Raw genomic sequence first — 11,755 nt, forward strand, 5'->3', positions numbered from 1 at the left:
GTTCCTCCAGGGTCTCTACAAAGATCCTCTATTACACGTGAGATGCTTTCCTTCACAGTCTGAGCCGTGTGGTCTGGATCACACTGCAGCTCTTTCTTCATTCAGTCTCAGAGACGCGTCACAGAGGGGTCCAGGTTTCAAGATGGCGGCGTTGACCTCCTCGCAGAGACGCTGCACAGTTTGATATCTTCGGTTATCGAGCGGCGGTTTGTGTCTCTGCGTCCCTGACGCCTCGGCTGCTGACCCCGCCTCCCCGCGCCGCGCTCACGTCAACCCGCTGGGAGTTTTCTTTCTTCTTCTTTGTCTTGTACAGGGATCTAAACTGCACGTGATTGATTTTGATCTCACTCGCTCTTCATCATCCAAGTGTTTTTTTGTTTTTTCAATAAGTGACGTGTTTGTTTTCTTTTTCCATCCTCGTGTCTGCCTTCAGTTTATTCTTCATTATTATTGAATGTATATAATAAATAAACAGTTTGGTTTTTACTCGCTGCTCTCCGACTCTTTTTTTACACTTCTATTATTGTCTGACTCGTATTTCTGAGTTGGGTTAGAATGACGTCATCCAATCAGGAAGCAAACAGTTTACTTCCTGTCAGGTCTTCTTACCTGTGAAGGTGATGTCCTCTGTCTCTGGTCACTTCCGGTCAGCACAGTCTCCTCTCTTCGTCCTTGCTCGTCTTCTTTCTCTCTGATATGATGTCTGAATAGTTCAGCGATCTCGTTGCCTCTTCGTCTTCTTCCTCCTCTTCGTCAGTCTTCTTCCTCCTCTTCGTCTTCTTCCTCCTCCTCTTCGTCTTCTTCCTCCTCTTCGTCTTCTTCCTCCTCCTCTTCGTCTTCTTCCTCCTCTTCGTCTTCTTCCTCCTCCTCTTCGTCTTCTTCTTCCTCTTCGTCTTCTTCTTCCTCCTCTTCGTCTTCTTCTTCCTCTTCGTCTTCTTCCTCCTCTTCGTCTTCTTCCTCCTCTTCGTCTTCTTCTTCCTCTTCGTCTTCTTCTTCCTCCTCTTCGTCAGTCTTCTTCCTCCTCTTCGTCTTCTTCCTCCTCTTCGTCTTCTTCCTCCTCTTCGTCAGTCTTCTTCCTCCTCTTCGTCAGTCTTCTTCCTCCTCTTCGTCTTCTTCCTCCTCTTCGTCAGTCTTCTTCCTCCTCTTCGTCAGTCTTCTTCCTCCTCTTCGTCAGTCTTCTTCCTCCTCTTCGTCTTCTTCCTCCTCTTCGTCTTCTTCCTCCTCAGCCGTCAGATCAACTCTCACTTTCGATTAAAAGGACGAGGCTCGAGGTCGCATCGATCTAATCTTGTTCCGCCCCCTCCCACTTCTCTCGTGGCTGCTGCCTGGGGGGGGAAACATTCTGGAACAATCTTTAATTGCATCTGGAGTTTTAATGGCTGTTAATGGGCTGGATGTGGCGGGAATCATATCACCGTTAATTGCTCGAATGCACAAGAGACCAATTTGATGGCTCGCGCGCTCTGAGTAACTGAAGTCAGACTAATTGGAAGAATAGATTGAACGTTGTCTGATAAGAGTGTGTGTGTGTGTGTGTGTGTGTGTGTGTGTGTGTGTGTCACTGCAGGACGAACAGACGTGATCAGAAGAAAGTTCAGATAATTATCAGCTGAATCAAACGCATCCATTCTTTGATAAATCGAACTTTAATACATTCTGTGCAATAGTTTTACAAATGTTGCAAAAAAAACAACTATCTTTTCAGGTAAGCTTCTAGCTGTTGCGACTAAACACTGCCCCCTGGTGGTGGAACTGTTACTGCACACCTGCAGGTCACAGCAGGTGAGCAGGAGGCGCGAGTCTGAATCTGGTCTGCAGAGAAACCGGAACTGGTTCTCTGAAAGCGCGTTTTGAATCTCGTCTGTTATCCAGGAGGAGGGACGTGAACAAAACAAAGTAAATGTTAAAATAAAAAACAAATGTTTTTATAAATACACAATGAAGAAGGAGCTGAACGTGAAATAAAATAAAGTGATGATTTCTTTCACGTTCTTTTTTTCATGGATGTTTGAAGTTGAGCTGCTTCAGAATTTAATTACAGAAATCTTTTTATTCACCAACATTTAATTAAAAACGTGTCACACACACACACACACACACACACACACTCTGTAGCTCTGGTTTGATTTGTGTGCAGGAGCTCGGACAGTTTGAGGAAATAATGAAGATGATGATGAAGGATGACACGAAGTGCTGACTCCTCCTGTCGAGTCTCATGTTCCTCCTCCTCCTCTTCCTCACACCTTCTTCCTGCTCAGCAGTTTGGCACTTTCTCACACACACACACACACTCTTCCATTCGGCCGTGAGCTTTAGACCTCCACGTGACACCTGTGAACACTGCAGGCAAACATTTACAATATACAGGTGAAAGCAGGCTGTGCGCGTGCGCGCTCGCCCACGGCGTCAGTTCTGGTTTGAAGGAGGTCACGTGTAACAAAGTGAGATTAATTCTGCTGGTAATATTCATCATAAGGCTCCTGGTAGTTGGTGGTCTGAGGGCGGGGGATGGTGTAATCCCTGTCAGGGTCTATTTCCTGAAACACACAAGCAAACACGAATCATGTCGCTGTAATTAATTAGCTTTCATTAACCTTAGCGCGCGCGTGCATGCGTGCGCGTGCGTGCGTGTGTGTGTAATGATGAATTACTCACCGACATGGAGAATCCAGACTCGTAGGGGGATCTCAGAGACGGCTCAGCTCTCAGGCCTGAAGCGAGACAGGATTTACATTTATAAGAAATCAACTCTGGCCCTTATTTGTATGTACAGGCCACGCCCCCTTAGTCATAATAAGAGGCCCCGCCCTCGATTGACTGTCGTTATTATTTGAGGATTCCTAACTTTGAGTCTTTGTGATTTGTTTACCTTCTTTTCTAAAATGTTATTGGTCGACACACCCGGAGATGATTCACCTCATCACTGGATATTTAAAGTAACTGTCATTATTTTTGTGCGCCCTTCGTCACCTCTAAATGACCTCTAAACGACCTCGTGATGGCAGCTTCTCACCTCTTCTGTTCTCACTCTCGTTTTCAAAGCTTCCATTGTCTTTACCCGCCTTCGGGCTGCTCAGTCCCGGGATGTCGGCGCTGGGGCTGGTCCAGCCGGCGAAGCTCAGGGGGGCGTCTTTGGACTTCGCCTCCCCCCTGCAGAGGAAGGCGACCTGGGCCAACCCGTGCCCCATCAGGAGCACCCAGCCGTTAGCCACCAGGGCGATGGACAGCACCGGGTCGTCCCACTGCGGCCGACGGTTCACCTCGGGGTTTCCCCAGGTCAGCATGGTGATCCACACCACCCAGATGCAGGTAGAGAGCATCAAGGTGAGGAAGAGGAGCGCGGCGTGCGCCCTCCACTGCTGGTGGGCGGGCCCGTTGTAGCTGTAGCCGTAGGTGAAGCAGGAGCGGCACAGGAAGCGCAGCGAGAGGACGAGGCTGATGGCCAACAGGCACAGCACGTAGATCTGCAGCATGACGAACTCGTCCTGGCTGTAGGCGCACGGCTTCTGGTCCCGCACCAGCACCAGGATGAGCCACTGGGTGCCGATGATGACCTGCACCACGAAGAGCCCCAGAGCCACGCCAGGCTCCCCCCAACCACGGGCGGCGGCGAAGCCCAGCAGAGCCAGGCAGCGAGCCAGCAGGCAGGAGAAGGCCAGGGAGAAGAGCACGCCGAACAGGAAGAGCCTGGTGGGGCAGGTCTGAGGGGTGAGGCGGATGATGAAGGCGAAGGTGATGGCGAAGATGCCGGCGGTGGCCAATAGGAACATGGACATGCACAGCACCGTGCCGCCGATGCTGCTGCTGCTTTGTTGCCTTGACGACATGCAGATCCAGATGGACCAGAGCAGCAGGCCGAGGAGGAGGACCATGCTGAACACGAACCCTGCAGAGGCCAGCGTCTCCAGGACGATGCCCCACGCCGCCCGCCGGTCACACAGGTACCTGTAGACCGGGTTCAGGCCGGCCCTGCAGCCTGGAACGCCATTTAGAGACGTCACATTGGAGGACGGAGACGCAGTGGTGGGCGTGTCTGTGGTGGCGTTGGCTGAACTGCTGTTGGTGGACTGACTGAGACACGAGAGAGGGACGCAGAGCAGCAGGACGAGGACGGGGAGGAGGGAGCTGCTCCGCTCCGACCACAGAGACATCTTCGTCTTTCCTTCAAGCCGCTCTTTGGTTTTTGACGTCCTTTGATGTTCAAGGTCGTTTCCCCTGAAAAGAAAAAAAGTCCACGTCAGCAAAAAAACAAAAAAAACCAGCTCACATGTAAAGTTTGGATTAAAAGACTTCCTGAAAGTGATGAAGAGGCAACGTGAAAAGTGAAGACAGGAGGACAAAGGTCACGGCGTGGAAAAAAGAGAAGCAGTGATCTGACAGGTTGAGCGTGAGGAGACGAGGGAGTGCAGGAACATGCCAGAACACGGCGAGAGAGGAGGAACGCCACGGAGGAGTGCGACCAGGAAACATGGAAGACTGAGACGAGACGAGACGGCTGAACAGAGATCATCCGATGACATCATTTACCTTCACTGATTGGTCGTTTTTATAGTGACTATAATAATTACAGGATCCTTTAAAGGTCTTCAAAAGTCGAGTTTTGACTCGTGGCGGTCGGACCGACAGCACGCCGTCAGTTACCTGAAATAACCCCGTGTTTCTAAGACTCGTTACGTTTTTTAGAAACAACGCTCCAGGCGTGCAGACAGTCTGTAGAGGTGGCGTGCAGACAGTCTGTAGAGGTGGCGTGCAGACAGTCTGTAGAGGTGGCGTGCAGACAGTCTGTAGAGGTGGCGTGCAGACAGTCTGTAGAGGTGGCGTGCAGACAGTCTGTAGAGGTGGCGTGCAGACAGTCTGTAGAGGTGGCGTGCAGACAGTCTGTAGAGGTGGCGTGCAGACAGTCTGTAGAGGTGGCGTGCAGACAGTCTGTAGAGGTGGCGTGCAGACAGTCTGTAGAGGTGGCGTGCAGACAGTCTGTAGAGACGGCGTGCAGACAGTCTGTAGAGGTGGCGTGCAGACAGTCTGTAGAGGTGGCGTGCAGACAGTCTGTAGAGATGGCGTGCAGACAGTCTGTAGAGACGGTAGAGGTGGCGTGCAGACAGTCTGTAGAGGTGGCGTGCAGACAGTCTGTAGAGACAGTAGAGGTGGCGTGCAGACAGTCTGTAGAGACGGGAGAGGTGGCGTGCAGACAGTCTGTAGAGACGGTAGAGGTGGCGTGCAGACAGTCTGTAGAGGTGGCGTGCAGACAGTCTGTAGAGATGGCGTGCAGACAGTCTGTAGAGGTGGCGTGCAGACAGTCTGTAGAGGTGGCGTGCAGACAGTCTGTAGAGGTGGCGTGCAGACAGTCTAAGCCCCTCCCACTGGCTCCAGGTGAACGCTCTGCTCGTGTCTGAAGGTGAGAAACTGACTGTGACAGATTTAAAAGGCCGCTGTCGTATTTATCAGCGATGAGTATCTGAGCGTTCACGCATGGCGAGGAAACAAAGGCTCCGTTATGAGCTGCAGGAAGTGTCACTGTCCTATCAGGAGAGGTCAAACAGAGCGGGACGCTTTGGGACACGAGTCTGACAGACGGTTTAATGAAGAGGCACGCTGGCTTTAGAGAGAGAGAGAGAGAGAGAGAGAGAGAGAGAGAGAGAGAGAGAGAGAGAGAGAGAGAGAGAGGGATGGATGGATAGATAGATACTTTATTGATCCCGAGGGAAATTCAAGGCATCCAGTATCAGTATACAGACAGGCAGGACACAAGACATTAGTTACAATACACACCCGCTGTCCCCCCCCCCCCCCCTGCCCCCCCCTCCCCCCCCCTCTGTATACAATAATCATTCAGCAACTTTCACTCAGCGTCGATCGAGTCCAAACGTGACTTCGTCTCCGTAACGTGTCCCGACTCTTACAAGGAAAAAACAGAAGAACTTACCTTTGTTTATTTTCTTTGAACTCCTTTAAAGTTCCAATCCTGGTCCTGGTCCTGATCCTGGTCCTGGTCCTGATCCTGGTCCTGGAGCGTTAGCGTGGACTTCACCAGCTGCTCTTATCCTGAACAAGACGTGTCCATGTTTTCTGCCCGCTGACTCGAGTGTCTGATGAACGCTCCCACTCTGCATCAACAGGTCTGCCCCTCCCTCAGACTAAAGGTGGGGCAGGTGAAGATGCACACACACACACACACACGCACACACACACACACACGCGCACACACACACACACACACACACACAGAGTACACTCCTCCCTGCTTCTGAACACATTTCCCATAAGGTTTTGCATCCCGTCTCTGGATAGCGTGCACGTGAACCGCAGTGTGAGATCACCTGGCGTGCTCGCCGAGGGCGGGGTGCAGGATTTAGGTTTTTAGGGAGAGTCCACCTGACTCACCTGAGTCTCGTCAGGATTCAGAAAAAGCTCGAGACGTCACCTTAGTTACAGGTAAACCACGGTAACAACATGTGGAATAGAAGGGGGGGGGGGGGGGGGGGGGGTTAACAAGCTGAAACAGAACACCTGGAGTCGGGTCTGAACACGCCGGCGTTCACAGGGCGTGTGGTCGACTCTGTGTTTGTGTGCTGCAGGATCACAAGGTTAGCACGTTAGCATCACGTCACGTGTGAAGAATCTGAGCGTTGAGCTGACATCACAAACCTGCAGAGTCCTGCACACACACACACACACACACACACACACACACACACACACACACACACACACACACACACACACACGCACACACACACACACGCACACACACACGCACACACACACACACACACACACACACACACACACACACACACACACTCTGCAGGAAGGAAATCAATAAGTGTCTTTGTGCTTCAGACGTTCTAAAGCAGGCGTGACGCTCGCGCTCACCGTGGACGAGATGTGGCGTGTCAGCGAGCGAGGTACGGTGCTGAGGTGGGCGTGTCCTATGACTCTGATCCATGCTTTGCTCTGATTGGCCAGCAGCACCCGGCGTCTCGTTTAGAGCAGCAGATAAATACTGAGCTGAACTTTTGGTTTTAATTGAACGAGCGAGCAAAGAGAGAGAGAGAGAGAGGGAGTCTCGATGGCGTTATGTACCACACTGCCGCCACTTCCTGTTGCTGTTAGCGCCGGCCTCGTTGGAAATTTAGTGCTTTAATTTTGTCCTAGTTTTCCTGCTGAAGCTACGCGTGCGTGTCACACTCGTCTTTCCCTCTTATTCGCCGAGGGTTTAGTGGCGGTGAAATCAGCGCCATCTTTTATGAATCAGTGTTTTTATTGGATGAAAGGTTTATCACACAGACCCATTCAGCTTCCAGTGAAGAGAAATAAAGACACAGACACCATGAGCTCTAAAAAGAAACACACTTTACTGCAGCTATCAGGACACAGCCAGCTCCCGGTACATTTGCTCGCCACACAAAGCGTTTATATGTTTTCATGCGTTCTAAGGAGGGTTCTGATAGCAGCGAGGAGAGAGAGAGAGAGAGAGAGAGAGGGGCGTTCATCCTCCACGCTCGAGTCAAAGTGCATTGTAGCTGCACGCTCTGCTCGCATCCTCGGGTGTTTACAGCGACAAGGTGTGGAAATACAAGAAAGGAAGGGGGCGGGGCATAAAAAAGGTTCAACTCTGAGGACAACATATTTACATTTTTACTGCTAGAAGCAAATCCAAGCTAGTGTTAACCAGTGTTTTGCTTGCGACCGTTGCCGGGGGGGTGAGGAGTGTTGAAGGGAGAGAGGGGAGTCTGGAGGGGGCGGGGCCAGGGGCGAGAGGAGGAGGCTACTGTAGGAGGAGCAAAGGGGAGGGGCCAGGGTACGTGGAGGCATTTTTCTCGTCTTCTCCTTTCAAGTATATATACTTTAAACAGTATCATATAATAACATAAAAATAAGAACATGATTAGGCTCTCCGTCCACGCAGTGGAGACGAGCTCGAGGTAGATAGACGAGAGGACATTAGGGGGGTTTCCCGGCAGCCTTATCGCGGCGTGCCGAGGGGAGGTAGGGTGAAGGCCGGGCGGAGGGGGCGTGACGGAGGACAGGATCAGGCAGGCGAGGAAGGCAGCAGGCAGCAGGCTTAGATGATGCCGTATTTGGCCAAGTCGCTGAGCTCCATGTCGCCGAAGGCTTCCCATGGGCACACCACGGTGATGTCTGTGCCGAGACCCTCCATGCCGGGGATGTCGTCACCGAAGCTGCAGGAGAGGAGAGGAGTGAGTGAGTGACGCGGACCCTGAACACAACACAACATGACTCCAGGGTCTCCTCCTTCTTACCCCTTCTGGCCTGGCTTGGGGGCCTTGCTCTTGAATGTGCGGGTCTGCCTCTGCTTGAACTTTGGGGGTCCCTTCTTGGGTGTTGTGGGCCCGGTGGCACCACCAGGGGCCAGGGCGCTTCCTGCAGGGGGGCTGGCGTTCATTTCTGCGGAGGGTCTCTGAAAGAAAAGCCCAAAAAAAAAGGAGACGGTTATTTTTTAAAGGTCATCCCATTAGAGACACGTGTTGGTCTTTTGTCCTCTCTTAATCCGGGTTCAGCTCTCACTGCGGATTATGCAGATTAGTTTGAACAGCCAGATTAGCTGTAATCCCGCTCTGATCCGCAGCGCACTAATTGCCCTTCTTCAACGACGGGGACACGGCAGGCGAAAAGAGCACAAAGACTTCGAGCAGCTGTCAGACGTGATCAGACGTGATCAGACGTGATCAGACGTGATCAGACGTGATCAGACGTGATCGTGCTCGTATTTTGTCCCTGACTGTCGAGTGTGAAGCTGCGTCCAGTTCTTCCCGTAACGAGAGCAGAAGTCCCCGTGTGTCCCTCTTGTCCTCATCTCAGACCTGACCCCGAACGGTATCCAGTCTAAGCCCTGATCCTGACCCCCCCCTCCGCTGGCTCCTGACACTAATAATCCTGATCTATGTCAACAGATCTATGTCAGCAGCTCTACGTCCTGGAGGCGGAGCCTCGTCTGTGCAGACGTTTCTCAACATCACCTGAGCAGACACCTGTTCTCTCACTCTGTTTACATTTCTGTTCCTGTCATTGTGTCTCTTAAAGTTTCACATAGAAGTAAAGCTTCTAGAAGTTTCTCTCTTTTTCTTTTTAAAGTTCAAATTTACATTAAACTTCTGATTGGACTCGGTGACAGCGAGTCGATTTAAGGACGCCTCATTATTATTAAGATCTCGAGGAAATAAGCAGGATTTTCTGGTAATCACAAGAAAAATCCAAATAAAATGCGTGTCGACGTCACACAGTCACTGAATCACAATAAATCTTTAAATTTATACAAAGTTAGAAAACAACATTTTCCATCTGCTTTAGTTTGAGCTGATTTTAAAAGCATTCACAGATGTCAGAGGTGAAGACATGCGTGTGTGTCTGTCAGAGCGTCCTCACCTGCTGTCACAGATGTCCCGAGAGGGTCACGGTCCTCGTCTTCTCAGCGCTGCTTCTTTTGTCCTCTTGACTTTATGAAATGTGTCGTCTGCATCTCTGCTTTTATATCTGCAGCTCTAATCCTCGCATCCTCCTCTTTCCAGTCACATGGTCAGCGAAGAGGGTCAAGCCAAAACACCCCCCCCCCCCGCTGCCCTCTATAGCTGCCATGGAAAGGAGGCGCTGCCACCCGCTGAGGAGACGGTGTCAGAGATCAATCTGGAAGGATTGGATGGAGCTTATCCCTCTAAATCTCAGCACGCCTGCTTTTAGCTCGGAGCTGTGGCGAGGAGGCGACCAGCCGCTCGCTTCAGGTCCATGTGAGAGAGTCACATGACGCTCCGTGTTCATCCTGTTTGCAGGACGGTCGATCATGACTCCGCAGAATTCTGGAAGTTTCATCTCTTGACAAACATCATCATCACAAAGTGCTTTTAGTGTTTCCAAACTCTCATTGTGCCCACAGAGGGCTGAATCTGGGCTCTGTTGGGGCCCTTGGCAAGAACTAATCAGGGGCCCCTCGTCCCAGCGTTCATTATTATATCCCAGACGAGCACGGCCACGCTCAGCAGGGAGAGAGAGAGAGCTGATGACCGAGGTTTCCGACTGTCGTTGCAAAATTTACACATTTTGAGGCGATGCTTAAAGTTTGGCCCCCTACAGACCTGGGGCCCCCCCCCCTATAGACCTGGGGCCCCAAGCAGCACCTCTGCACCCACCTGTCAATCATGTCAGTTATACACGCCTCCCTGTGGAGAACACGCGGAGCCATTTTATTTCACCCTGCAGGATCGTGCACAGTTAAACACGACGTAGGAGCAGGTGCTGCAGAGCCAGCACACACACACACACACACACACACACACACACACACACACACACACACACACACACACTATGACACTTTGCATGTTCATGGTGTTGCATTTGAAAGTTGATCATGATAGACAGCAGAACAGGAAGGGAGCTGGAGAGGTGAAAGGTCACTGCACCTCTCTGCAGCTCTTTATTAAATGTTTATCTGTGACTCAACTCAGCAGCATGGGCCAAAGAGCAGCGAGCGATGTGGGCGGGGCAGGTCAAGAAATCAAAGGCATTAATACCTGTCAGGAATGTGAAAGTGTCTTTCTTTCCTTCTCATCGTTCCCCTCCTGTCTCACCGGAGACAAAGGACACTGGACTGTTGTGGATCCATGACACCGAGTCGCACCTCAACCGTTTGGCATGTGTTTGTGGAAACAGTTGATCTAAAGGGAGGATCCCGGATTAGCTTCTTTGGGAGCGGGACAGGTGCTGAGAACGAGACGTGACGCAACCGCAGGGAGCAGATTGTGTAAGCAGACAGAGGCCTCGACTCAGAGCTGCACAAGGATCAGCGCTGAATGTTCTCTGTCTGCTTGTGATTTGTAGAGAGACCTTGTTTCTTTACATTTTCTGTGACTCAATGATTGTTTGTGATCCACCATGTCGCCCTTGAGTTTCAGCATGAAACCAAAACAACCTTCTGTTTGGCCACGCCCCCTCTGTACTGAAGCCTCCGCTCCCCTCGGACACACCTCCAAGCCCGGCTGTTAAAGTCTCATGTCCTTTGTTTTCCCTGATGATCCTGTGAAATGCGAGAGGACCTTTTAATCCCATGCTGAGTGTTTGAAGAGAGGACAGACGGATGCCTGAATGTTTCTGCTGTTTTTGATGAATCAGAGGAAAAGGGCCAATCAGGTGGAGTGATTGAGTTTGAATAAAGTCTGATTCTTTTCTTCCTCACAGTTTTACAGCTAAAAAAAAACCAAGCGACTGTTTTAGCCGTGACGTCACCACACGTTGTTTTGTTGACTCCCCTGAGTGAGGATTTCATCCGGAGCCACGAGCCTCTATATCTGGACAAGAGGGCGGAGCTGCAGCTTCTCAAGGTTAATGCATGGGCTCGCTCATTAGCTCGTTAGCTGCGGAGTTTGTGCCAGAGGGGAGATTCTGTGTCGAGAGGTCACAGACCAAACACGACACCGAGGTTAAATCAGCTGATTAAACATCAGCAGGTGACTCGAAGCATCACAAACTAAATATGATGAATTTAACTCCAACGCTTCACAAACATTTTCATTTGACAGAATTTGTCAAGAGGCTTAAACCCACCTTATCCCTCAGGTAGCTCGTGGTCAGTCTGCCTGTGATGCTTGTTGTGACATTCTGGTTCATAATGAGAAAGTGAAGGTGTGATTTGTTTTCTTGCAGAAGCTCAGAGTTGACCTCTTTGAGCTGCAGACCTGAACTTCTCTGGGACTTTGTTCAACCTTTACGGAGCAGAGAAGCAGAAGGTGAATGTGCTGAG

General features: G+C 51.0%; 2 protein-coding genes across 2 annotated transcripts; both read right to left on the reverse strand.

The window, feature by feature from the left end:
* Window positions 1-1,991: 1,991 nt before the first annotated feature.
* Window positions 1,992-5,951, reverse strand: LOC306838404 (retinoic acid-induced protein 3). The gene is made up of 4 exons (XM_079366566.1): window positions 5,924-5,951; window positions 3,014-4,215; window positions 2,656-2,711; window positions 1,992-2,537 (listed from the first exon to the last, which is right to left on the reverse strand). Exons 2-4 carry the CDS (start codon window positions 4,149-4,151, stop codon window positions 2,448-2,450), a joined length of 1,284 nt encoding a protein of 427 aa, XP_079222692.1. The 5' UTR covers window positions 4,152-4,215; window positions 5,924-5,951; the 3' UTR covers window positions 1,992-2,447.
* Window positions 5,952-7,336: 1,385 nt separating this feature from the next.
* pde6hb (phosphodiesterase 6H, cGMP-specific, cone, gamma, paralog b) lies at window positions 7,337-9,511 on the reverse strand. The gene is made up of 3 exons (XM_079366570.1): window positions 9,388-9,511; window positions 8,265-8,422; window positions 7,337-8,183 (listed from the first exon to the last, which is right to left on the reverse strand). Exons 2-3 carry the CDS (start codon window positions 8,405-8,407, stop codon window positions 8,066-8,068), a joined length of 261 nt encoding a protein of 86 aa, XP_079222696.1. The 5' UTR covers window positions 8,408-8,422; window positions 9,388-9,511; the 3' UTR covers window positions 7,337-8,065.
* Window positions 9,512-11,755: the final 2,244 nt, after the last annotated feature.

This window comes from Symphodus melops (genome assembly GCF_947650265.1).
Source record: "Symphodus melops genome assembly, chromosome: 17".
Taxonomy (NCBI): Eukaryota; Metazoa; Chordata; class Actinopteri; order Labriformes; family Labridae; genus Symphodus; species Symphodus melops.